At 44.9% G+C, this 27,801-nt stretch overlaps 1 protein-coding gene and 1 long non-coding RNA gene across 10 annotated transcripts in view; both read right to left on the bottom strand.

Moving 5' to 3' along the window:
* LOC142558230 (uncharacterized) lies at nt 1–1,501 on the bottom strand. Its single transcript, XR_012822986.1, has 2 exons — nt 1,339–1,501; nt 1–127 (listed from the first exon to the last, which is right to left on the bottom strand). It is a non-coding gene; the product is annotated as an uncharacterized LOC142558230 (long non-coding RNA).
* An 8,848-nt stretch (nt 1,502–10,349) lies between these two features.
* Nucleotides 10,350–27,801, bottom strand: part of LOC142557817 (chorion peroxidase-like) — a 141,901-nt gene continuing 124,449 nt past the window's right edge. For 6 of the 9 annotated variants that reach the window (XM_075669970.1, XM_075669973.1, XM_075669969.1 and 3 more), the window contains 6 exons: nt 27,374–27,502; nt 25,824–26,042; nt 16,826–16,995; nt 15,455–15,560; nt 11,556–11,657; nt 10,350–10,475 (listed from right to left, as the gene is read on the bottom strand). In XM_075669970.1, coding sequence (XP_075526085.1) covers nt 11,579–11,657; nt 15,455–15,560; nt 16,826–16,995; nt 25,824–26,042; nt 27,374–27,502 — 703 coding nt within the window. In that variant the 3' untranslated portion in view covers nt 10,350–10,475; nt 11,556–11,578. Of the gene's footprint in view, nt 10,476–11,555; nt 11,658–15,454; nt 15,561–16,825; nt 16,996–25,823; nt 26,043–27,373; nt 27,503–27,801 lie in introns of those variants that run through there. The other 3 variants (XM_075669967.1, XR_012822855.1, XR_012822856.1) reach the window with 3 other exon arrangements.

Genomic DNA, 27,801 nt, shown 5'->3' with positions numbered 1-27,801 from the left:
TCTTCTGAAATGAAATGTTTATTTTGCTGTATATAAATACTCGTTCCGGGCTTCTACGTTCATCCAAAGTTGGGGCACCAGGTAAGCAGCAGTCGTTGCCGTACGAAGCTCCACCGGATGCCATTAGCTGAAAGAAAGTAAATTACAAGCATGTATCATTTCGGTATATTGACGTAACAGGAGTATTGCGTGTAGAGGCGAAACGTGCGTAAGTGGTGAATGAGAGGCATTACGGATAAATTCACTTTTACGTACATTTCGCAGCAAAGACTCCTCCCAAACAATGTCATAAAATCTGAACAGAATATCCGATTTTCAAGCACCCCTCCCTTCCCGGGCATTATTTCCTGCCCTTTAAGTGCACAAATACGCAGGTGACTGCGCGTTTCCAAAACAACTTGGCCTCAGTCGACGCGATGGTACGCCATGTACACAAAGGTGGCTGCAACACAGGCTCAGCCAGACTGTTACACGCTCGCAAAATGCCTTCTAGTCGCACTCAAGACAGATTAGTGGGTGCAAAGCCTGTTTTCAGTCGCTCAGAATACATAAATGTCATGTTCATGAGCTCCTCCGTGTTATCTTTTACGCGTCCTGCCGGCGCATGCAACACTCCCGTGTTATCGCTCTCGGCAATCGCTCGTCGCGTTTTCGACAAGGGTGAGTACCGAAATAAGGTATATGTTGTTGCAGGGCTATAAAATGCGTCACAAACTTGTCCCACTAAAATTCAGTACGCGCAAAACTAACTCATTATGGCCGGCTTGCTTTTTTGCTAACAGCTTCACAACCCCAGGCGCGGCGAGCATGCCTCATGATATCCCAAAAAGTTACCAAATAAATTAAAATACTTTTTCGTGTCAGAGAATGCGTCACGAACTTCTACCAGTAAGATTCAGTACACGCGAAACTAAGTGCGGCACACAGCCGAGCTGCTTTTCGCTAACTGCGCCACTACGCCGAGCGCGGCCACTGTGCTTGAAAAGTATCCCAAAAAGTAGTGAAATTAGTTACAATAATGTCTGGGGTCAGAGAAAGCGCCAAACTTGTCCCGGTAAGATTCAGCACACGCGAAACTGCGTCACACGGCCAAGGTGCTTTTCTTCAAAAAGCCAGGTGCGGCGAGCGTGCGCAAAAAACTACCGAAATAAGTTATAATTATGCTTGGGCTCATAGAAAGCGTCGCAAACATCTCCCAGTACGAGTAATTAACTCATATTAATTAGGCTTGGAATGCGGAACTGTTTTTCGATAACTGCGTCACTATATAGGTTGCTTTGTGCAGTAAGCCTAAATGTGCATGAAGTGCGTCGCAGACTGTCAAACAAAATTCCTCACCTTGCTGTAGTCCAGTAGTGCAGTGGTGCCGTGTCGAAATGCAGACGGAACACAAGAGAACGCCGGGAGCCCAAAAAACGGGCTACATCCAAAAGAGACTGGTCGCCGAGCACGCGAACTTCACATGCGCAGCCGGCCTCGCTCATTCCTGCGGCTTGTCTGGCGCATGACGTATGCACGCGCGTCTGGCGTGCCGCTAGCTTGTTGCTAGGCAACGCAACAAAATAAGTTGCAAAGTATAAGTTCTTTACACGCAAAACTTTTGCATTTTTAGTGGGAAAGAATAAAAAAAATAAAATGTTGTCTGGAAGTTTATTTCACATTCTTTTTTTTTTTTATGCTTGCGTCAACTAACGGATGGAGTTGAAACTAGTCGTGACGTGTTTCCTGTTGCCAGTTTTTGAAGAGTGTCCCCTCTTGTTGAATTTCTTTCTCTATGGTTGTGTCGTGAAAGCGATCTCAGACGTCGCCAAAGTGCGCGTCCGCGCGGGCCTCATCTGCAAAGCGAGCTGCGATGCTTGCAGAGTGCGTGCACTGCCGCGAACTACGTATGCGATGTGCTTTCGGCGTTCCGTTGGCGCTGAAGCGACAGATGCACGGAGGTCGTCAACTGGCTCGCAGCTGCTGCCGCGATTCCTATCTCCACAGCGAGTTTCCACACTCGTCGAGCGAGATGTATTCATGTTTACCTGTGCGCGCGTGACACCGTGCTGGTTAATTTAGTTAAAACACGTTGACGGGCTGGTTGGTTTGAATCGATGATAGAATGTGTAAGCGCGACTGAACAAGGACGTCGAAATGATAAGATCACACAAAGATAGCGCGGTCTCTGTGTGTTTGTTTTTTTCTACGTCCTCGTTGAGTCACGCTTACACATTCTGTAATTGTTAATTTAGCTAGTAAGGGAATGTTTACAAGTTTATACGGCCGATAAAACTACTATCCTTTCTTCGTACAGCTATCAACTAATTTGCTATCGCAATTTTTTTTAAGCTAAGCTTTCTTTTTTTACCCTGCCTCGTTTGGCGCGGCTGCTGCAGACGACAGGAGGCTTGGGTGTGTCGGACAGCGTTGGCTGGTATCTGTGCACATATATTTGTGGGCATGCATACCAAGGTTACATGTGGTCCGAATTCAACTACTAACAAATGAGTCTACGTAACCTTTGTATGTTGAACTTCAAAGTACAGTGCCAGTAAGTGCACTTGGACACTGAATAATAATCAATCACTCAAAATTCCGTCGCAGCGTACAAACAGATAATAACGAGTCTATTCCTAACTGTTTACTGAGTCGAAAAGTAAAAATTATCCTCATCGCGTCCTCTTTCGAATCGCTACAGGCAAAAATGAAGCTGCCTCAGATTGCCGGAGCGTCCAGTTGCACCGTTGAGACGGCAAATTATTAGGTGCACGTGTAAATAAGTGGCCGCAGCTACCGTAGCTGGCTTTTCAGACAAGGGATCCCAAAAGGCGATAGCAGGGCACGTCTTCGACTGAGATTTTTTAATAATGACCAAGTCTTCGACGAGCATTCGTAGGTGCGATTGCAATGGATAAAGTTGTGCGAGAAATAGCGCCTTTTCGGCGGTATTTCGAAGGGCAACGCCTCTGTTACTCGCTATGTTGTATTCGGTCTTCCGGTGTTGACCTTTTCGGTCGCGTTCCCACCTTTTCCACAACCAGCCTCTGTAAGAAATAGCTCTCACTATATCGGTCGTGAACCATGAATAAATTTCTGCATTTCTTAATTACAGTGCACGTAGAAGAGCGTTCAAACTTTTTTAACTGATCGCTAAATATTTCGTACACTATAGAATAGGCTGCTCCGACAATAATTTGCGCCAACTCAAACTGTGTTATAAGCTGATCAAATATTTTTTCTATTAGTGATCTTGACTTCAAGCCGGTTTTTCTTATTTGCGTACTTCTGTGTCCAGCACAATGCGTTGGCGGGCTAGTTGGTGCGAATCCGTAATTACTTTGTTTAGCGCAACACAACGGACACAAGAAAGACGACAGGACAAGGCGCCTTGTCCTGTCGTCTTTCTTGTGTCCGTTGTTTTGCGCTAAACAAAGTAATTATGAATTCTTCTATGTCGTTCTTTCCTGACAGGGGCAAGCATGCGCTAAGATGACGTGCCACAAAATAATGGTTGGTTATCTTTCCGTTGATAACGCAAACTGATAAGGAATGAACCGTTGCTATTATTGAAAGAAGGTCAAGACAGTCTGATACAAGTCTGTCCTGTGTGGACTCATCCCTATTGGGGCCATTTACAGAACATACGGGTCGTATGTTGACAAAATTTGTAGGCATACCGATACACTAACTGATGCAGTGCGCAATATATTGATGTTTAGGTCTTCTTCCAAGTATATCTGATCCGCTGAGGCATGTCAACACTTCAACCAGTTCAAATAAGATTCGTGTGACACTATTACTTGGAGGACAATACTGAGCTAGCAAGATTATGTCGGTTTGCGCAAGCGTTGTTTTTGTTGGTAAGCATTCAGCATGTGTAAAGGAACTCGGTTTTAGAGAAGTGTCAAATCTTACGTTTACAAACAGCGTTATGTCGCGCCCTCGTCTTTTGGCCGATATATCAAGTGGGGCCGATAATCGTGTAATACGAACCTGTCGGAGCAACCGTCTGCTACATCTGTTTCCACTATAAACTATAGTAAGTGCGTCGACGAACTTTGAGGCTAATTCAGCTATTTCCCTGAACTCCTCCCAGTATTTAAGCAGGTTTCTAATATGGATTCTAACTATCGTGAAGTTGTGCTCTGGGCTGACAGCAAATGTATTTTTAAGCTCACTGAAATATGGGACAGAAGAAAAATTAGCCGCCACGATGCTTAAGCAATCTTAGCAATATCAGCTGGATCAGTTACTCGGATGAGGGGCCCATATTCGTCGTTCTTGACAAAAATTGTCCAGCCCAAGCAAATTTCTATCATCTTTATTGTTGCTGCGGTTCTTGCTCGCCAGACCAGATTTCGGTTTCGTCTTATCAGCTTATCGCTCAAGAAAAGTCTCGGCCGATTTGCGCGCCAGCGTCTCAATTGTCTACGCGCATCAAACCACGCACCCCTTTGCAGTCACTGAGGCAAAAGGAACTGCCGGGCTGGCCTTGTGCTGCAAGCGATGCACGGCGTCGATATGGGAACTTGAAATTCGGATGCGATTTATGTCAGGCTTTGCTAGAGTTCGATTGGTAGTCCTTCACTTTCCATGCTCGCCCTTCTGCGGAACGGTTCGCTATCATTTAGTTACTGCGCAGTTGTTGAAGCGGACCTGCTTGCGCTTCGGGTTGCATTTCAAGTCGGGAATTCGTGCTTCACGTGTCACTTACTCTCAGACAACTGTTCTAAAATCATATCGTACCGCTTTTACACTAAGTATGGACAGCTGGGCTAGTTGGTTGTGATTAGCATTATGAAACACCGTTCCAGCGCACAATTGAACACGGACGAGAAGAGAAAGACAACACGAACACCGGGTACCATTCAGGGCACTGTCTGAATGAACGCTTGCTAGAGCATCGCAGGAATGCTACTTCACTAAGTGGCGCTGGTCATTTAGCCGACCGCATTCGCCGTTGCTCGCACAAGCCAGCATGCAAGGCGTTTTTCGAACGAACACGTGTGTTGCGCAAATACAGCAATCAGAAAAAAACGGGAAATTTTTGAAGCATTTTGTATCTCCAATGAAAACGATTACTGTGTCAGTGCTCCTTCTGTTGTACTCGGGAAAAAAGGACTTGATTATCTCAGGGCAAACAGGTGTGTCGAATTAGCTAGGTAGGGCGGGAGATGAGCATGATTATATTGAGTGATGTAAAAAAGAGGGGAAGAAAAGAGAAGGAACGCTTCCTTCACCTTTTTTTGACTTTTTGCTTTTATTCCTTTCTTCTTTTGGTTTGACACTTCTGATGACTGTTTCCGGCGTTCGTGTTGTCTTTCTCTTCTCGTTCGTATTCAATTGTGCGCTGGAACGATGTTTCATAACGCTTTTACACGAACGGTACTGCCGCTTCTAGATACTTAATTGTCATGGTTAACTTGGCGAACGCAGTCTTCAGGGGAAGCAAAGAATCCCCTTTTCCGCGTAAGGTCAGCAAAGAAGCTATAGACTTTGCTTAATATCTGTGAGCTCACGCATTACTGCAACACGAGAAGTGCGCAAAGTTTGTTCACGACTACAGGCAAAGGCACAGCGCGAACGAAGCATAGACGTGCCGCGTCTTTCTTCTGTACCTATACTTTGCGCTGTGCTTGTGCCTGCAGTCATGAACGAACTTCTGCCATCGGAGTTCCTGCCGAAAAATTCCCACAAAAGTTATTCAAGCAGGACTGTTTGTTGGGCTAGTTGGTTACTGAAGTACTAAAGCTACAAACAGACGTCAGTCCGTGTTTCTTCTTGTGACGCCTGTTTGGCGCTTTAGTACTTCAGTCCAACAAAACACTTGGGCATATAACTTCAGGTACGAGTTATTTCTTAAAACACTCCTATAACCTAATAAAATGTATTCATGAAATCTAATAAATTTGTTGTTTTATTTATTTGAGTTTTTACGTTTTACCTATCCGCATGCGCCGCTGTGTGTGTGCCTATTCTTGGCCAATGTTCCAAAAGGGGCCACTTTGACACAAAAGGGACGGAATCCTTTAATGTAGCTAGACATGTGCAGTACTTCTCAGTGCATACAGCTGACATCACCATTCCTCTCTCTACAAATATTCTATATCGCCTTTGTCCTCGTTTCACCACTGAATCGGGGTCTGACACGATGCACCCGCATCATTTGGGCGAGAGAGAGAGAAAGAGGCGGAAGATACGCGAAAGGCGAGGAGGTTAACCAGCGCCGGCCGCTAGGCCGCCTCATTTGGAGCTTGCATTCCGGCGTAGCTTGTGCGGTGTATAATGCGTAAACCTAAATATTGCATGATTAATAATAAAGTTGTGACCTTTGTGGGGAATAAACATAGAGATTGCATGTCCTTTCACGCTCCATAGGATGAAAAGATTCCAGCTTGTTTATTGGATCTCCATAAATGTGTTTTTTCTCTGATCGTTACGTCTCAAGTTGCGTCGATAGCTGTAAATAGCACGAATAGAGAATTTCGCGGCTACAGCTACCAGTAGCTAGTACCACACGCAACTCCAGAACATTTGAGCGCATTGGAATTTGAGTGGGAACGAACATTTCATCTTTGATGGAAGCCACGTGAAATCTGCGCAGCTTCGCGAAACTTGCCAAACGCCAAGATGCATTGTAAACCGATTTGCACCCTCAAGGATCTTTGAGAATGCAAACTGGTGTACACCTTGCAGCTGTAGGGAGTGCAAGGGTGTTGAGCCAATAATATTTGGGGTTTTACGTGCCAAAACCACTTTCTGATTATGAGGCACGCCGTAGTGGAGGACTCCGGAAATTTTGACCACCTGGGGTTCTTTAACGTGCACCTAAATCTAAGCACACGGGTGTTTTCGCATTTCGCCCCCATCGAAATGCGGCCGCCGTGGCCGGGATTCGATCCCGCGACCTCGTGCTCAGCAGCCTAACACCATAGCCACTGAGCAACCACAGCGGGTGATGTTGAGCCAATGGAGGTACCTCTGGAGATTACGTACTCAATTGAGCCTTTCAGTTGGTTTTGCATGTGTGTGTAAGTCTCCGTCTGCTGCGAATAAGTGTACACAGTGTGAGTGTGGCGTCATCTTTCACTAGTTTCTATTACGATAGCAATTAGATGGACACTCCAGGCGCACTTCTGCCGTCGTCGCCGTCGCTGCTGATGTTCCGTACAAAGTCCAAGTACGATAACATCATCGTCGCACGCCGTATGCTCTATGTGCGAGTGAAACGCGTGCGATCGTCGGCTCAATCTCGCGTGCGCAAGGGAGGGAAGCGGGGAGGAAGCGCGCCGTCTTCCCTCGCGCGCCAAGCACCGGGGGAGGCGTCTTCACAATTGCTAGTAGGCACAGCGGGGCATGGCACTTGGGGAGACGCCGGACATGTGCGCGCATGCGCGAGTAAGAGTGGGTGTGGGAGTGGAAATGTGGGGACTTTTGCTCTTTGAATATATAACTTTGCCCAGGCACTACGGATGAGTTTGTTAGCGCTTTTGAATGAATTTGTCCCTATATTGGCCTCGAGCTCCACCACAGGAAAAGCTGGCGCCACCGTCGGCGTGACGTGCTATTAGGAATCACGTGGACATAGCGGCCGCGTCGGTTGCTCCGGGAGCGCCGAAGTGAGCTGAAAACGAGAGTGTAAATTCCCTCGTACGCTGCGGTCCTCATTTAGTGGCGAGATTTTCCCGCTTCGAGTGTCTCCTTTACAACGCTTGAAAACACTACAATAGGTAGTGGCTGCCTTTGAAGGCGCGCATCATGGTAGGCTACTGCTCGGCGCCGCAATGCCGGACGTACGCAACGGAGCCCGGTGTCAGCCTTATTCACAGGTAGCCGCAGGACAAGCCGCGTGAAGCTTGGCTCGCGAAACATAAAACCGGCAAACAGTCATCGGCCACAACTCGGGTATGCAGCAAGCACAGGCGCGAGGAAGATTTCTGCTACGGCGCCGGGTCTGCGATGTTCGGAAAACGCGCGCTGAGACGCTTGCCCGAGTCCGCTGCCCGACTAATGTCATGACGGTTTGGTCTATGAACTTGTCGATGCTGTAGATACTGGCAAGTTCGCTGGAGTGGAAAGGGAACGGTAAGAAGCACATTATAAAAAAGTATGTCATATGGTCATGTTTGTGTTATGAATTAACGCACTGGATTACAAAAAAGAAGCAGCGGGAAATCGCACGCTGAGAACACCGATAAACATACAGTGCGAGGCAACTCGAGAAATAATGTTGAAATGTCCAAGAATTTAGAAGAAAAAAAAAGATTCAATCGTCGCGATGGCACGTCGCAGTCCCCGTAGGCGTCGAAGTCTCTACAATGAAATTATTTTTGAAGAGCTCTGATAGCACCCACGCAACAATGGTTCCTTGCATACTGTCAAATGCTCATTATTCTGCGGCTCATGGCACGGTGCGAAAACGCGCACGCGGCGAAAGCGAAACAGTGCGCGGACAAGCATGCAGACGTGTTCTCTTGTGTTCTCTTTATTGTGCACAGTGCCATTTCTGTAAGGGGTACAGACCCCGTCAAGCCGAATTCATTTGGCTTTTTGTCTGTACTTCGGTCATCTGTACATGTATAGATGCAAACAAACCTGAATGTATGCGCCGTCGGTCGCTGCGAATCTGTGCGATCGCTGCATTTGGGCTTCATTCTATTACGCTCCATTTAGTTATACAAACACTATAAGAACATATTTCACATAGTTTGCTTTCAGCGTTTACCTGCCTTTCACGCAAGAACCCGGTTCGGGAGACTCCATCGCGGCGACCACGCGTAGTGGCGTTCACTGTACGTATTCGGTAAAGAGATAGCGTCTGTAAATGATTCTGTGCATTCAGTTTGCCCAAGATTATTATTTAGACAGTAAAAACTTCTCTCGTTTCGAAAGTACTTACAGAAATGTCCGGGAGAGCCCGCACGTGGTGTTTTCGGTGAGCGCTGACAGCAAAACCTATGAGGAGCGCGGCGCGTGATCCCTCATACTACGCCAGCGAGGCGCTTCCGATAGATGGCGACTCCGTAACTCCTCGCCGCCAATAGCGTGCCGGGAGAAGTTGGGGGCGCGGTAGTGCAGAACTTAAAGTCGCAAGTTGGTGGCTGGACGGGATTATATTTATTCAATCGTCTTTTTACTAATTGAAACAACGTGTCATTATTTCGCATTATTGGTGGCGCAGGCCTCCAGGACACCAAAGCGGCAACGGGACACCGCCCTGCATCCAGCTTTTATCCCCCCGCTACCCCTTCAGTACCCCGGAGATCTTGCGCCGCCTGCTTTATTATAACTTCAGGTGATCTCCTGAAGCCTCCGTTTGCCGGTTACGTGTGCCCTCCTGGAGCAGTGCTTGCAAAAATCCAATCTGTCGTCGCGACGAAAAAGCCACTCGCGACCTATACAACACCACTCAGAACCTTGCCCCTTCAGACACAGCGATCACCAAATGGGGCGTCCGTGCCCACTGCCCAAACGTGCGGGCAGCCAGCGGCGGAGAGTAAACAAACTCGACCACACTCGGCAATGCCGGCATGTCTAAGGGACAAACGCATACAACGCGCGCTCAGTAACCTCCTCCATAGTGCCTAGGCAGATTCACATATTCAATGAGCAAAGGACCCGAGATTTTCCCTCTCGCACCCGCTCTACTCGTGCCTGCGCAGAACTAGTACACTCTAGCAGAAACTAGTACACTCTAGCCACGCCCCGCTGTACCTACTAGCAGTTGCAAAAATTTCATCGGGGTAGGGGGTCCCCTCTTCTACTCCGGCGGCTGCTGAGTACGGCGCGGCCGCGCGGGCCCTATCGCGGAAGCGATCTGCGACGATTTCCGATGTGTGGGCTCATAGGTTCGTGTGCGCTCCGTTTCGCCGCTTAGTTTGCGCTAAGGCCAGACGTAGCACGAACGTCGATTCGCTCGCTGCTCCTGCCACGCTTCCTCTCTCCACCGTTTTGACAGCGGGTTTCCACGGTCATCGAGTGACACGTGTTCATGTTAGCTTGTGCGCGTATATGACACTGTGCTTGTTAATGAACTTAGTAAGCGAATGCTTACAAGTTTATACGGCCAAAGAACTGGTATCCTTACTTCGTACAGCTGTGTACTAATTTGCTATCGCAATCGATGTTTCGCCTTTCGGGCGAAACTGCGACTTTTTTATATGGAGAAGCGTGTCAGACCTGCGACGACTCGCTCTCTGGCTTTCAGTAAAGCCATCATATCTCTTCTGTGTGTCATGTGAACTTGAGAAGGCCGAAGGTAAGCGAAGGAGAACACACCCCGTATTCCACAGCATGCGCAATCGCTCGCGCGCTGAGACATCTACAACAGCCGTTCCGTCGAAGACGTGAAGCGGTGAAGCAAAAGATGCAAGCAGGTAACGTGTTTTATTTTATTTGATTAATTCACAGAAAAGACGTTTTCTTCACAGGGCGCTTAAAACCACAGGGAGAAATTGGGCACCGGAATGTTTGGACAGGTGGCGACAGCGTTACTGCAATAGGAAGCGAAATAAAAAAGACAATTTGACGGTGTGACAAAACGCACGCAACAAAAAGGCCTTTCTATAATTGCCTAGGAGCAATGAAACAATCAAAACCTATTATTAAAACATGCCTAGCCTGCTTTCCAATGTTCTTGCATAGTTTATAAAAGAATCATGTGTCTCCTGCGTCAAATCATTTTCATTTCCATAACATGAATGCGAAACATATGGAACTTCTGAATAACAAAAATTTTCAAAAGAAAATTTGTTATGTACCATTCCTAATGCTAATGCTGTCGTTCTGGGCCGTGTACATGCTTATGTGCACTGTTTTTCAAATATTTCAGTGCTATTGTAGGGAACACATCATGCAGGTGATGCACAAATGAAACTCTGTTGGGCAGGCAAAACCACTGAAATGTTCCCATATATATTTCAATATTCCAATACATTTTGCGATTGACTTACGTGACAGCTTGACAGTTTTATGGGGATATCATCAAAAATCCCCATGAGTTTGCTAAACATGGTTGGAGTAACATCTGTGGTTATTGAACGTTATGCGGAACCTTTCAGTGGGGTCATGACGTCACACCATGCATACACTCGTGCAAACTGTCAATACATGCATAAAAAGGAGGCCCTTAATGAAACCCGCCGTGGTTGCTCAGTGGCTATGGTGTTGGGCTGCTGAGCACGAGGTCGCGGGATCGAATCCCGGCCACGGCGGCCGCATTTCGATGGGGGCGAAATGCGAAAACACCCGTGTGCTTAGATTTAGGTGCACGTTAAAGAACCCCAGGTGGTCAAAATTTCCGGAGTCCTCCACTACGGCGTGCCTCATAATCAGAAAGTGGTTTTGGCACGTAAAACCCCAAATATTATTATTATATTAATGCCGGTATGGCTGGGTATTTCTGTTGAAGCGACATAATAGTTCGTTATGTACGTGCAGGTTACGTAAGGCCGCGCGAAAGAAAGACACGCTATCATCACAACTGCGAGCAGCCCACGTCACACAAGAGCGAGTGCATGCGCTCGTCCATTTCCAGATGCGGCCACGAGGGCAGAACACGGTCAAAGAGTTACGCCAGTGGGGGTCCCTTCTGTCCTCAGTAACGCCTCCTACGAGGTACAAGCCACTTGAATACATCCGTTCGTGGCACTACTGCGCAAGGTCGGCTCGGGTTGCTGAAATAATACAAATCGAAAATCTAACGTGAAGCAATATATTACCAAGAAGCTGCGTCTAGGTAAAAATATATACGATGCTATTTGGAAATAAAGTAGTGTGATGTACATTCATTGTCTGAGTTATTTGAAATTGTGCGCTACAACCTGTAAACGTACGCAAGCGCAGCAGAAGGCTTACATACAAAAATTGAGAGGCCACATTTTTGACAGTTGTGGTCCTGATCAGGTATCTTCATTCTTTTAAGCGACGGGGGAACTTTCAAGGCAACAGCAACGTTGCGCAAGTCGACATACCGCAAACAAGGGGCGCTTGTGAGAGCGGCTGAGTGATGCATTTGGAAGTTCTCCTTGGATCTTTACGTACTTTTCTAGTTAACTTATTTATTTATTTATTTATTTATTTATTTATTTATTTATTTACAGAGTACCTACATCGCCATAAAGGCATTACGTAGGGGGGAACAAAATAGAATCAGTAATACAAAAAAACTTTTGGACAGATATACTCACAAACAGAAGCACTGCAATAGCCTTGAGAGAAAGGCACACACGTAATGTGAAACAAACAGGTTTCAAGATATATAACACATACGTTAGTTTGACAAGAGCGCCGTCACAGCATAGAGTAGAACAGTTCGTTATTTGACACATTTACTATATCATTTGATAAACTGTTCCATTGTCTAATTGATTTGAGGAAAAAAGGGTAGTAAAAAGTGTTTGTTCTGCAGTTATAGGCTGAGATCTTTTTGTTATCACAGCGAGTCGATATGCAATCTGGTTCCAGGAGATAGTTATAGCGATTAATACCTTTCTGGCTGTTGTATATTACGTGCAATAGTTTGAGCCTTAACTTCTGCCTACGCATATGTAGTAGATCCCATCCTAAAGTGGCCTTCATTTCGGAAACGCTAGAGTACGGGCTGTAATTATTGCAAACAAACCTTACTGCTTGGTTCTGTAGTTTTTAGAGTCTATCAATGATGTAATCTTGATAGGGATCCCATATTACACAAGCATAATCAAGTATTCTTCTGGCATGTAAGAAGTATAAAGTTTCTTTAACTTCGCGTGTTGCCTGTTTAAAATTTCTGCGAATAAAATGTAGCATCCTACTAGCTTTTGCTATGACAGTGTCAGTCTGTTCATGCCAAGTGAGTGATTTGGTAAAATAGACTCCTAAATACTTGTATTCCGACTGTATGTCGATAAGCGTGCCATTGATGTTATATCGGCGCTGAAATTTGGATAACTTTCTGGAAAAGCTTACGCTACTGCACTTTTTTATATGTAAATTCATGTTCCATTTTTTACACCAGATTCCTACCTTATCTAAATCTGTTTGCAATGTATCTATGTCATCTTCAGTGGTAATTTCTCTGTAAACCACACAGTCATCAGCAAATAGTTTTATGGGTGATGTAATTAGTTCGACAATGTAATTTATGTAGATTAAAAATAACAGGGGGCCCAGTACCCTTCCCTGAGGAACGCCCGAAGAAACAGTTATTGGTGAAGATGCGGCGTTGTTTAGGACGACAGACTGGGTTCTTCCGTTTAGGTAGTTTCGTATCCAATTTTGAACGTTTTCGTTTATATTTACTGCAGCAAGCTTTACATATCAGAGCTTATGGGACACAATATCGAAAGCTTTTTGAAAGTCAATAAAAACCGCGTCTACCTGACTATTGTTATCAATGGCTTTAGATAAAAAGTGCTGGAATTCTATTAGTTGTGTGTTGCAGGAATAACTTTTTTCGGTATCCGTGCTGGGAAGGTGTAAAGAAAGCGTTTCAGTCAAGGAATGCAGATATGTTACTATATAAAATGTGTTCGAATATTTTGCAACATATCGACGTTAGTGAAATCGGCCTATAATTTTTTGTGAGTTTTCTATCGCCCGATTTAAAAACTGGTGTCACGCTTGCCGTTTTCCAATCTTGGGGAATGAGGCCTGTTTCAAGGGAAATCTTATAAGTGATCGTTAAATACGGAGCAATGATGCTATGACACTCTTTAAGGACCACTGGGGATATTCCATCAGGTCCAATATGTTTTATGTCATCTAAATGCCGTAATAAAGAATCGACGCCACTAACATCAAATTCACTGTCTGGCATCATATCACCCTGATTGGCGTTGTTCAAAAGCGAAGTCTCCCCAGCAGATACTAGCGAAAACACAGATTGGAAGTACTGGTTGAAACATTCCGCCCTCTGATAGTCTGACGTCACGGTTTTGCCGTCAATAGTTAAAGATGGTATTGATATGTCTTCTTTTCGATTTTGTTTTACTTATTTCCAAGAAGGTTTTGGGTTTTCTCGCAAGTCCTTGTTTAAGTTAACAAAGAAGGTATCTTTGGCAGATTTAATTGTTCCTTTCAATAGATTATTTATCTTTTGCAAGCGTTTCTGATTTGCCAGACTGATGTCGGCAGAAAACGTTTTATACGTTCGTCTTGCTTTCCTTATAAGTTTACGTATTTCTACGTTAAACCAAGGTTTTTGTTTTTTTCGTTATCGCAGGTACCTGCATGGAACATGAATTTCGACTAGTTTAAGTATTTTGTCCCGAAATGCTGACTACAAAGTTAATGCACAGCGTGCGTTTGACAGATACTGGAAAGTAGGAAAGAAATTTTCAAGTTCGGTCCTGATAGCAGCATAGTCTCCTCTGTCGTAGATGTACACTCTTCTTTGCGGAATTTGCGCCATCCGTACTCGCTGTATGTTAAGTTCTACGTCAACTGCCCTGTGGCCACTAATACCTGGGCAAACAGTAACTTTTGATATTATGTTCGGTTCATTGCAAAGTACTAAGTCTAAAATTGCATTTTCTCGCGTAGGTTCCAGTACGTACTGCTGCAATCCATTTAATCCGAGCAGTTCTTCGAACTCTGTGTAAATACGGCACCTATTACCAGCCACACATCCAGCATTCCAGTTGAAGTCTGGCAAATTGAAATCCTCCCCTAGGAATACGCTACTGGGCACAAGAGATAGCATCTCAGACAGCAATCTGAATGAGGCGCTGCTTCCGGGTGGGCGGTAGCATGTCCCGTACACTACATTGTTTCCGTTAGGTAATTTCACAAGGCACCAGACAGACTCAGAATTGTTTTCAAATAAAATTTGGGTACTTGACAATGCATTTGATATCAAAACGAATATGAAGTTGACACATATTAATAATAAACGAGATGTCTGGTTAACTTTCGAAAGGGGCTGTCACTCGTAATGTGAGGCAAGAAAACTTTATTTCCGACAGTCAATGGCGGCGTTGCTGGCTGAACTGGGCGCGAGGGCGGCGCGGTCAGCGCGTATCGATCGTCAATGACGAAGCAGAGCGCCCTCTGTTGGTGCTGGAAAGCTCGACCGAAGTTTATCGTGAGCGTCGCTTGGACTCTGTAGATGCGCAGGTTTTATTTTAATTCTTTCCGCCCAAGTCTCAGAGACAGTCTGTAATATTGTCTTAAATAAATCAAGAAACAAAGACAGAAATAGTTTGATGTGACGCAGCGCTCACATTTGCTGCACAATTTACGTCGAACATACCAGAAGGGCGAGCGCGAAGCGAGAACGATATCATCACGTGAAGAAGAGCGTTTAACGTCTCACTCATCAGGAGAACGTAACTACGCATTAAACACAACTCGTAGACTGGTAGACTGGTACACAACAACGACTCGTAGACTGGTACATTTTGTCATTTGTATTCCATAGGTAGGTACTACATTCCACAGAAGAGGAAAGGCGATTACAATGAGTATAGTGGCCTGCAGGCTAAACACTGACCTTGATCCAACGGGTCGGAAAACGTTTCTTGGCAGCGATTGAATGCTGTCGCTTGCGTCACACAAAATCCTGGCGAAAGTAGTCTTGCGGATTTCATTCAGCTGGGCTGCGAACGCATAGAACAGTTGTTTATTTTTCCGGTGACATGACCTTCGATAAAGTTTGCGGAAGCGACGCCAATTCGACGTTGAGAAAAAAATCATGATAGAAGCATATAGTGAATGAACAAAGTACATGTTTTAATGTCTGTGTTTTTGAAACTCCTGCGTGTTCATTCTCGCGTCGGCTTTGAGGGCTCGAAACGCATTCGTCATTAACATTGACTACCCGCCGCAGCAGCTAAGCGGCTGCGCGCTGCTAAGCACGAGCTCCCGGATCCTGGCCGCCGCATTTCGATGGAGGTGTGTCCCGTGCTCTGGGGCCACGTTAAACATCCCCCGGTGGTCAAAACTAATCTGGATTCCCTACCTTATGGCGTGTCTCATAATCAAATCGTGATTTTGCCAAGTAAAATTCCAGAATTTAATTGAATCCAAACAGTGACCGGTGCACTGCGCCCTTAAACCGCAGTCAGCAAACAGCCTTGCCAAAATGAGCTATAAATCTAGGACAAAGAAAAGAAGACGTTATATCAAAGCTGCCTGCCGGGGTGTTGTTTCTTATGCGCTGCTTTCCTTTCGAACATTACAGTAGAAACCTCAATGAACACGTCTGCCTTTTGTTTTTCTTGAGGGCCTACGTCGTCTGAAATTGTTAAAACGAATTTGCAGCACTTCGCTGCAACCCGCTGTGGCGGCGTTCTTATGCCGAGGTTTTGGGTGCGATTCCCGGCAGCGACGGCCGCATTCCGAAGCCGGATGAAAAGTTGGAAGGTCGCTCAAGTCGATATCTTCGTCAGCGAGTTCGGGGTGAGAATGGGGATCTGCGCACGGCACTCTATCGCGTCACCCCTCGTTCGAGGGGAGGGAGAGGCGTGCCCGACTGCTTTAAGTTTTGACTGCATTGTCTTCGGCATCGGCCCACGCTTTTAGACTGCGCAGTGTGCCAGCAGGCACGTTGTGAGGAGAGACAGAGGAACGTCGGACTGCTTCAATTTTTCTGCTACATTATCTTTGCGACCGGCTCATCGAGTAAGGCACGCACCCGATGCGGAAAGGTGTGTGTGTGGGGGGGGGGGGGGATAACTCGCTAAGAGAGACAGCCTTTAAAACGCGTTTATACCGAGCATGGAGTGCGCGTATTACAATACAGGCCGTGTATTGCTTTGTGACGTAAATAATTCTTAATTGAACGATCCATCAGTCAAACCATCAACGCATATATAAGATATGGCTTCAATTGCTCGCTCACTGTTTCCCGTCAAACGCGTACCTGACGAGAAAGAGCCGGCCTGTCCTCCGTGTTCGTAGTAGAAGCGGTCGCCGTACTTTGTCCTGCGAAATAAATTTCCCAGAATGCAGGCGAAAGTGGGGCCCACGACTCCTCCGTTGACGGAGAATTCCGAGATGCCAGCCGTGAAGAGGTCAATGTCACGGACATTCCTGCGCGGCGGGAAGGGACGCAGTCACAACAACGGGCGTGGCTAACACAATCTTCGCCACCTTGATAACAAACTTGAATGGAGAAAAAACCAAGACATTGAAACAATCTAAAGTGCTAAAAATTTAATGTGGTTGCCTGGTCCCGAACTCTGAAAGTTGCTAAGTGCTTTTCTAAGTAGCAAGAAACTAGCCATACAATGGAATACGTACGAGAGGGTAAGAAATTGACCAAGCTTCTTTTGATAAACGCCGTCCGTCTGTTCCGCCCTCGTACGCACGCGTGCGGACTGAGGCGGATGCTCAAAAGGAGGATCGTGTCGAAAAATTCGGTGCACGCTCAATCCGCACGAGCGGATCACACGCGCATTCGTATTGGACGACGCGGTCTGTTGACAGTTGGCAACCGTTCGGTGAGCAAAGGTGTGGAGCAAAGATGCGTGCAGAAAACACAGAGCAGCAAAGCAAAGGGGAGCCACACCGGAAGAGGTGGAGACAAAATGGGAGGATTACCTTGCAATGAAAAGAGAAGCATTGACATTAATTCAAGCCAAGATAGCAAAAGTTGGGGTACAGTGGTGGCTAGAGATACGAAAAAAAGACAGAAATGCATCTAAGAAATTTGGAAACACATAAGGCAACAGAGTAAGAAGACAGAGGTGGTTCAGCACTCACTGACCACACCAGAAGGCACAAAGGTGGAGGGAGAGGAAGCTCAGGAATATATTAGGTTAACAATAGCGACAGCATTTGCAGAGCCAGTGGGTAGCGAAATGGAGAACAATGACAACAGCAGGACAGAATTAGAGGAGGAGTAAAGAGGGATGACAAGTAAGGAATGGGACAGAATTGAACACGAGGTCCCCGTGGGAACAGCGACAGGACCTGATGGCATACCTATGAAATTGATAAGCATATTAGGCCAGAAAAGTAAATTAAAATTACGACAACTTATTGAACAAATACTAGTAGGGGGAGATGTTCCACAGGACTGGAAATCAAGCAGAATGATATTCGTTTACAAAGGTAAGGGAAGCAAGGACAACATTAAATCCTACAGGCCAATAACTATCACATCAGTCATATACAGAGTAGCAATGCAGATGGTGAAAAAGAGAATGGAGGAATGGGCAGAACGTGAAGAGATCTTGGCAGAACTGCAGAATGGATTTAGAAGGAACAGAAGGCTAGATGATAATTTATTTGTTATAACACAGTGCATAGAGATAGCGGCAGCCAGGCAGAAACCGCTATGGATAGCTTTTTTTAGACATTAGAGGAGCCTATGATAATGTAAACCGAGAAAAGTTATGGAGCCAGTTGAGGGAATATGGTCTATGGAATGGAATATGGAATATGGAATATGGACAACAAGTTTATAAAGATAATGTCGTAGACATAATATGGGAGGGGGAAACTACAAAGCCAGCTAAAATAAGAAGAGGTCTCAGGCAGGGCTGTCCATTGTCGCCTCTGCTTTTTATGATTTACATGAGCCAAATGGAAAAGAGACTAGAACAGAGCACAATAGGAATCGACATAAGCTATATGCTGGAAGGGCAGAAGGTAGCTCAAGTACTAGCCGGACTGATGTATGCAGATGATATTGTACTGCTTGCTGACACCCGAGTAGGGCTACAGGAACTAATGAGCATATGTGGAGAGGAGGGAGAAAAATTGGGACTGCAATTCAGTAGAGAGAAGTCTGGGATAATAATATACAATGAAGAAAGGGGGGAACCATTGGAAATACAAAGCACTAAGATTGAGCATGTTGAAAAATGCAAGTATTTGGGCATATGGCTAAACGAGGGCAAAAAGTACTTGGAAGAACAGGAAAAAATTATGATTGAAAAAGTGAAAAGGAACTCAGCTGTAATGAAACACAAGGCACTATGGAACCATAATAGGTACGACGTGGTTAGGGGCGTATGGAAAGGGGTTATGGTACCTGGCCTTACATTCGGAAATTCAGTACTGCGCATGAAATCGGAAGTTCAGGCATGCATGGAAACGAGACAGAGAAGTGTAGGCAGGTTGGCCTTAGGAGCGCACGGGAACACCCCTAATGAGGGAGTGCAGGGGGACATGGGATGGACGTCATTCGAAGGTAGAGAGGCAATAAGTAAGCTAAAATATGAACAGAGACTCCCAGCACTGGAGGAAAAAAGGTGGGCAGGAAAAGTGTACAAATATCTATACATGAAAAGTTTGAACACAAAGTGGACACTCAGAACGAGGAAGCTGAGGGATAGATACCTACAGCCGAGGGAGGGTGTCCAACGTGGTTATAGTGTGGGAAAGGAGGTGAAGGAGGCGGAAAGAAAATGTGGGAAGAAAGAATGCTCGGAAAGCCAGCGCTATCAATGTATAGGTCACAAAAACAGGAGGTTAAGAGAGAGCTCTTATTCGATAACTCGCGGGGCAGCTCACTGTTATTCGAAGCTAGGACGGGGGTTTTGAGAACGAAAACATACAGGGCTAAATTTGAAGACGTGGACCTTTGGTGCACAGCTTGCGGAGCCGAAATGGAGACCACAGAGCATATAGTGCTGAGATGCACAGACCTTCGCCCGACTATGACAGAGGGAACAGTGGTAGATATGGAAGGGACATTAGGTTTTCCCGGGGAACGAGGGCAAATAGACGAGAAAAGAGTGGCAGTAACGAAGGGGAGGCTAGAGGATTGGTGGAGGAAGTCAAGGGAGAGATACTACCATAAATCGGGGAGATAATGTTTCCTATACTTTTTTAGATAGTTATTTGGGGGGGGGGGAGGAGGGGAGTGAAAACTAGTTTAAGGAGAAGAGGATATAAAGAAAGAAAAAAAATAGGAGGGGGAGCAAAAGGCTAGGTGGCGCCAGCCGCCGCCCGCTACAAAGGGTATAGCCGCCATCCATCCATCCATCCATCCATGTTCAAAGTTGGCAACTATCTTTGACAGCAGACATCGCGTCCATTACGTAGAGAAGGCGCTGCAGCAGACGACACTGGTATATTTCTGCAGATGTGATTCCACGTTTCCACGTCACGGGGAAAATGCGAATCCAGGCTGTCACATTCTGTTCTGCAGCCGCATGTGTTGCATTGGCACCGTCATTCTTGTTCGAAACACTGCACAGTCATGTCATCTGCGCCACCTTTTAAATATGCATTGCAATCGCATCGTGTCGTAATAGGAAGGAACAAAGACAGGAAGCGCCTCGTCCTGTCTTTGTTCCTTCCTAGTGTGCCATCACTTTTGGTGCTTCATTTTTTGAAATCGTGTCGCAACATGGGACGTATTCGCGAACCATTACTTTCAGTGCGTCCTGCCTTGCCTGCTTGAGCAAAACCTCTCGTATCATCCAACGTGCCGCATTGTACGTCACGCGAAAGTGATAATATCGCCGGAAGTGAATCGTCCGAAATTTCCGTATTCGGCGCGATGGCGCAGTTTCTGTAGTGATAGGGACAGCTTGCAAGAATACGGAACACACGCACATCTGTCGCGGAATACAGCTGCGTAGGTAACCAAGACATCTCTCCTTACCAATGGGCACGCGTGTGAGGCTCTGAGTGTAGCTGGCTGATATGCTTGAATATGCTTGCTCATGTTTTTTTTAAGTCTGCCAGTTCTTAGTGTGCTTAAAGCACTTGGATACATGAAATGCCTTTTCACATAAACAAATCCCCCAAAGATGAAGTGAGGCATCATACATGCATGTTAGAATTTTAATACTTGCTGCTTGTCAATTTTCCAAACAACATACAACGCTAAATGATGTGCTCAGCGATGAATGAAGTTCTCACCATGTGGAAAATGTTGTGCATAAGTGGTTAACTTGATGTAGCGATGAATTGAAGGTACAGCAACGAGTCTACAACCTATTATGACTGACATAAAATCAATATGTACGTATAGCCGTGACCTTATGCACATATATATCCATGAGTTGTTTTCAAGGACAATATTTATTTGAAATCAAATGATTTATATTGCTGATATGAGAACTTATTTCGACCGAAATCAAATAATTATATTGTTTCTTGCCAGCCTGGGTGGCCTATCTGTTTCCACCTTACTGCTTTGACATACCCAATTTAGCACTTAAACAGTGTACAAAAGATTGCAAAAGTGCACAAAATTGAGCATTGTCATGACGGGAATGCTCCCTCTCCCAGCCATGGCAGCAAACAAGGATGATCGACTTGAGACTGTTTCTTACTGCCAGGATTATACATGTGTGTCCTATTTCGATTACTCCACTTATAAAAAATAAGCTTTACACAGTATGCACATCATACGTGAACTATTGTAAGCTCCACGCAGGTTATTTGAGTTAGTTGGGCATGGGCTGTATGTTGTTTATATATTAATGCAGTAACAATCTAGCTACCTGATGGGCAGCCATACTTTAAGGAAATGGAAAATGCATAGCATAACATAAAAAGCTAGCCAGTACCTGTATTTTATTCGAAAGCAAGCCGATATTATAAGGTAACTTATCTTAGCAGTCAGTTCAGTGAACTCTCATGGTGTGAAAAGGTTCATGTAATAAGTGGTTCTGTGTGTGTCTTTCTTAATTAGTAGCTGCTTTAACATGCACATGACAATGAAATGAAGGCTCATATGGCGGAAGACAAGGCCGCACAAAAACTGAGGAAACATGCATTGCCATTTTTTTTTATTTTCGTAACAAACTAGCGAATACTTCCTTAGGTTCAGCTTTGTGAATAATGCACAAGGTGTTCTGCATAGAACTGCAAGATTGGTGTGCTCCATGGTATATTTAATATTCGAGTAGCCAACTTAATGACACCCCATGAGCACTGTGAAAGAGGGCACGGAAATTTTCAGTCAAGTGGCCACAGTGGCTCAGTCTCTGTGCCAAACGTAACGGTGTTCCAGAAGAAAACACGTGTTGTACTGGCAAACTGGGTACGCATGCGCGTGTCCTATTCAAATCCGCACAAGTAATATCTCATTGTTTGCCGCATTGCTCACCATTTCCGAGACTTTGTTGCAGCACTGTGCGTGTGCAGTAATATAGCTTGACAAATCAGAGCTGTGGTAATTCAGTACACTGAAAACAACTTTGCGTGTGGCTTAGATAATATAATGCTCCTACACATGGATCACCTTAGCAGTATCAGCCGCTTTGTTTACTAGTTTTTAACTGTTACGCCTGGACTATATGGTGCCACTGGGCACTACTGTATTCCTGCAAGCGCGCTAGAACAGATTGGCTATGCACAAACATCCCTTTACATCGTGTTGAAATTAAGGTGGTGCAGACTTGCTGTCAGAATGTGCTTAAATCATAACTGCTGAGCACTCAAAAAAGCGTTTGAACTGTAAGGGTACATACTCAGCTTTGCAGGTGTGACATTCTACATTTATAGTGCAAGGCCACATCGATAGACTGGAACGATACCACACAAATACTCGCGTTGTGACCTCGCAGTCACAGTACATGAATTTTCTGTAGTTTTTAGCTATAAACCTATGGAGCAATCTGTAAATTCAAAACTGTATTAAGTAAACTGAGACACCATGAAAAGCAACATAACACTCAGGTGTACACGTTTTTTTGTAACATCAGCTCTTCGTGGTGCAGGTCAAATATATGTATGCGCTATTTGTAGCTGGAAAACATCATGCATTTCACCTTTAGAGCTCCGAATGATCACTGGAACAGATTTTTAATGTGCCAGACATACATATGGTACCTTCTCCAATGCTTTGTACATTAATAGCTACGTTTGGTGCAACTTGAGTAGCACATTCATAATGGACTACTACATACGAAATCCGTTTTGCACCTCTCCTTTGATATTCTACCCTCCGACACAGAAGTACAGACTGAAATCTTTCTTTACGTCAATATTCGAAAGGAAAGCAGGTTTTCCGCACCACACTTCTCCATCTTCCACACATGGCACTTATTGCATGTTCTGAATATGCATTCATTGCCTTCTAATGCGAAAATAGTTTTTCTGACATAGTTTTACCTGTATATTTCTTTTTTAAGTTACCCATAAATTCTCTCTGCTCTACTTGTAGATACCACCTTCAGTACTGGTATCTGTGCTGTGCCCTCATTAGAGCAGTAATGTTATGAAAGTTGTGAATTCATAAAATAGAAAGCTTATCCAATATAAGCAAGAAACTTGCAGACAAGGGCATCGTGTCAAACCAGCCGAGATGGTCGCACTATATTTTCCACTTGTTTTCACTTGTGATAGCACAAGTGTTCGCACTTGCACTGCCCGACGGTTGTGACCGATGTGCTCACGATGGTGTGCGTAATGCACATTTCAAGGGATGAGTAACGGTTGCGTACATGCAACATCTTCCCCTGCCTATATCGCTGACTTAACTACATGTAGCAGGTTCAGCTGTGTGATTATTGGTGTAGCTGAAGTGATGTATCACAAACAGCTTTCGCGTACAATCTGATCGGCCAACAGCGTGCAGGAATTGGTCTTGGGGCTATCGTTTCAGTGGCGGCTTTCCACTAAATTGACTGTTGAAAAGGCAGATTTCACTTCATCGAAACGTCCAAGTGAAAATGAGCCTATAACTCGTGACACCAAATGCAGTCACCATGTATGACTGAAGAACAACACGTGACAGAACAATGAGCAGTGGAATCCATCTCACTAGTATACAAAGTAGTGCAGCTGCGTTCAGTATTTCAGTACGGGTATACTAAACATAAACCTTTATATGAATTGTTTGGATGGCATAATCAACAAGATCCCTCTAATAAGCGATGCCAAAAGGTGAATGAAAAGCTGCTGCCTCAGGTACTGCATTGGTCTAAAATATGCACTCTCACATGAAGCGAATACCGTCCATAAATTGGTTTACATACAGGCATGAAATGTTGTAAGTGCGCCATGTCATAAAATTCAAATAAGATCAGCTGAATACACCATACACCGTTTTTGATGGGGTACTGTTGGTGCAACATGCCTTGATGTTAGAAGTTGTGCTGTTTTATTCACACACACATGCACGTAAACGCAAGGTACACATACATGTGAGTTTACGTGTTACTGTGTGCATCAAATGAACAACAGCACAACTTATACAACAATACACAAAGGCAAATAGTTTTTTGTATTGGTCTAATTTCTATTAGTTACACAGTGATTTCTTTTTCTCACATGTAGCAACTCAACTCCATGCATCAGTTAAGCTGATGTTGCTTATCTAAGCTAAGCATGGGTGCCATTTCCAGAATATAATAAAATAAAGAAGTGTCTGTGTGTATGGGCCTAAAATATAAGGTTTGACAACATCTTATCTGGCTAGATAGTAAATTTGTGTCAAAAGACAAATGCAGCGCACTGACCAAAACAGCGTGGCTAATACAGGGAGCGTACACTCTGCCCGCAGATTCACTTGGAACATTTTCCCAGCAGTTCGTCCTGACTGGCCCGCTTCGATCACATCACTAATGCTGACATAAATGTGAAAATATGTCTTCAGAATATTCACATGACAGCCAATAGGCACGCTTCGTGTTGTGATGGCCGCTGAATTCTCAGGCGCGGTGCACAGTGGCTATGAACATGCTAAGGAATGACAAGAGGCGAGGCGCCTCTTTCAATAGTCTGGCAGCGCAGCCTAAAACGGTTCAGTTAATGAGTGGAACCGTGGCCGTGCAACATAAAGTTCAGCGAGATAGCCACTTACAGCGCCCACGATCCTACACCCACGAATGATAGGTAGCAGTACGCTTACAGCTAGATGAAAGTGCACCAGAAAAACATTTGATGGACATGTTTTGCAGGTCCAAGTCAGTTTAATGCACATTATTTGGTAATGACTGTCGGCAGAATGAACACGAACACAGAAATTAAAGCACTTTACAGGCACATAACGCTGGTACTTGTGCCATTGTTCGCTTTAAACTGAAGACTCGTGCCCAAACAGGTAACACGAACCAGAGAATCAAATAGGGTGAATATACAAAGGAACGGCAAACTTTCACTTACCCAATTCTGCCTGCATTAGTAACGTGACCATAGCTAGCTAGTGAGGAAGAACTATAGGCAACATTTATTTCACGCAATTCTGCTGGCTGCTAGCAGAATATCATATATCACCATACCTGTGACTGTATACTTACTTGTTATTACTTGTCTTACTTGTGCATTTTTACAAGCATATCGCTTTTTCTCAGAAAACGCAAAATGTGCACTTAATCAGAAGGAAGCACCCAGTTCTTGCCTATAGCGTATTCATCTACCATGCAACTGGTGTCTTCACGGACTCTGTGCTTAGTCACCAGCCAAAAACAAGCAGTTAGGATTCTTGGGTATGTAAGCCGCTTGATTCACAAAATATAAAGCAATTTACTTCCTGCAATCTAGAAAATCTTGCTATTCACACCAATGTCCACATGATAAAAAGCAAGGCTGCCCAAAACATTAATTCATGACATTAGTGCTGTCAGGCGTGTCCACATTTCAGGACAGCGCTCTATGTCCTGACGTACGTACCTATTATGATGTTCCCTAAACTCCTCCCACCCATAGTAGTATCTTCAAAAGTGCAGCACAACTTTTGAAACAAACGATACATGTACGAAGCAGAAAAGTTCTTTGTGATAGGGCCTGTCAATGAGGGTACTACATATGAAAAGGCTATCGGCAACACTTCTGCACAGTTCACTTCTGAGCACACGCACATCGCGTAGAACGGGCGCTTCTACACCCAGTAACGCTGCGACAAATCCCACATATATATCATGATTTGTATCCCGTGAACGCACTTCGTAACAGCAATAACACAGCTCAATAACACAGCATTGCAGACTTTAAGAAGTGAGGCTTACTTGTAAAGTTGCTTGTACAATTCGACTACGTTGTTGTCGATGTACTGCTTCAGTTGGTCGAAAGAAGTAATATCGATGTTGCCACAAAATTTGACATAATCCACGTAGGGCCTGATTCCGTGCTCCCGGGCCCTCTGGATGTTGAGGGCGACAAGGTCGAGTCCGAAGCTCTCGTTGCGAAGCCGGTACAGATGTCGAGTCACACCAGTCGTCACAAACCTGCCAATGGAACGCCACGAGTGAGTCAGCGTCGAAGTGAAAAGTGAGAGAATAACGAAGGGGCTTCCACTGGGACCTTCTCTATTTAAAGGCGCGTGGAACTGCTCTAAACAACCACACCAGTCTGAAGCGCACTTGTCGCATTTCGAATAACTCAAATTTTACTGACTGCAGAAGCGCATTTTCGACTGCGGGCTTAAATTGTGCTCCAAATTGAGAAGATGCTACTTCGCTTGGTTGCTTTCCTGATTGTTCCGGTTTCACGCTCATATATGTGCGCCGTCAGGAATAGATTAGCACGCATTTACTTCCGAAAACACACACACACACACACACACACACACACACACACACACACACACACACACACACACACACACACACACACACACACACACACACACACACACACGCACACACACACACACACACACACACACACACACACACACACACACACACACACACACATATATATATATATATATATATATATATATATATATATATATATATATATATATATATACATGTAAACGAGAAGAAAGGGGGTTAGCAGAGAGGCCCGATTTTTATTAGTCATATCATAAGAAGCTAACAAACACTGACACCAAGGACAACATAGGGGAAATTGTGCTTAATAAATGGAATAAAGAAACGATAAATCAATGGAAATTAAAGTGGATGAAAAAACAACTTGCCGCAGGTGGGAACCGAACCCACAATGTGGGTTCGGTTCCCACCTGCGGCAAGTTGTTTTTTCATCCACTTTAATTTCCATTGATTTATCGTTTGTTTATTTCATTTGTTAAGCACAAGTAATTTCCCCTATGTTGTCCTCGGTGTCAGTGTTTGTTGGCTTCTTATGATATGACTATATATATATATAAACACCATGTTGACGTAGGGGGCGTCGGTGCGCGCTCTGTTCTTCGCAGCCAAAGGGAGGAGGGGGATTTGTGTCTCGCGCGCTACTCCGACCCTGCACCGGTGGCGAGCCGGCGCGAGCTAACGGTGAGAATTAAGCCATCGCTGCCTGCGGTCATTCATGTACGGCGCAGCGCTAAAGCGACCGGGCTGCTGTGCTTGAGGAACTTATGTGGTGCGGGTTGGTATCCTGCACAGCAACGGAGAAGCATTAGAGGTTCTTTAGCTTCAATAGCGGCGCAAGGAAGCTAGATAGATAGACACAGAGTGGCAGAAGTACGCTAAGAATGCCAAGAGAATTAAAAGTAGTGTCAATGCACCTTTATGCCTGGCCGTGCATGAGAAATCAGCACGACAGTGAATAGGAAGGACTCAAACGTTCTTGCCTTGCTAGGCCTCCTTACTTTTCAAATGTCTGAGCACGTTGCTTAACAAGCCCTAGGATGACGTCGTCGAGGTCGCCGTTGTAGAAGTTGAACGGGAAGAAGTAATTCTCTTGGAGATCGAACGTAAAGAGCCCGTTCACCGTGTCGCTGCGCGAAGGAAAAGAGAATTTGAATCAAAATTTAGCTTTTCCTTAAATCTATATGTCTATATACAGTCTCCAAGTTTCCTATTTGTGGTAGGAAAATTAACGACAGTGGATACAGCGCAATAAGACGAAGAGAAAAAAAAGTGCCACGCCCCACCACAATTTATTTTCTGACTGAAGCGCATTGAATAGTATTTCGTAAACAGCCATGCGATACAATAAGCCCTACATTACTGATTGTCGCAGTGACGTTTTAAATGGTTTTGCAATAAAAGCATACTGGCAGTTCATCCTACTTGA

Source organism: Dermacentor variabilis, chromosome 9 (genome assembly GCF_050947875.1).
Source record: "Dermacentor variabilis isolate Ectoservices chromosome 9, ASM5094787v1, whole genome shotgun sequence".
In the NCBI taxonomy this organism is placed as follows: Eukaryota; Metazoa; Arthropoda; class Arachnida; order Ixodida; family Ixodidae; genus Dermacentor; species Dermacentor variabilis.
Note: the sequence above shows the minus strand (reverse complement) of the source record. Positions and strands in the feature narration are given on the sequence as shown.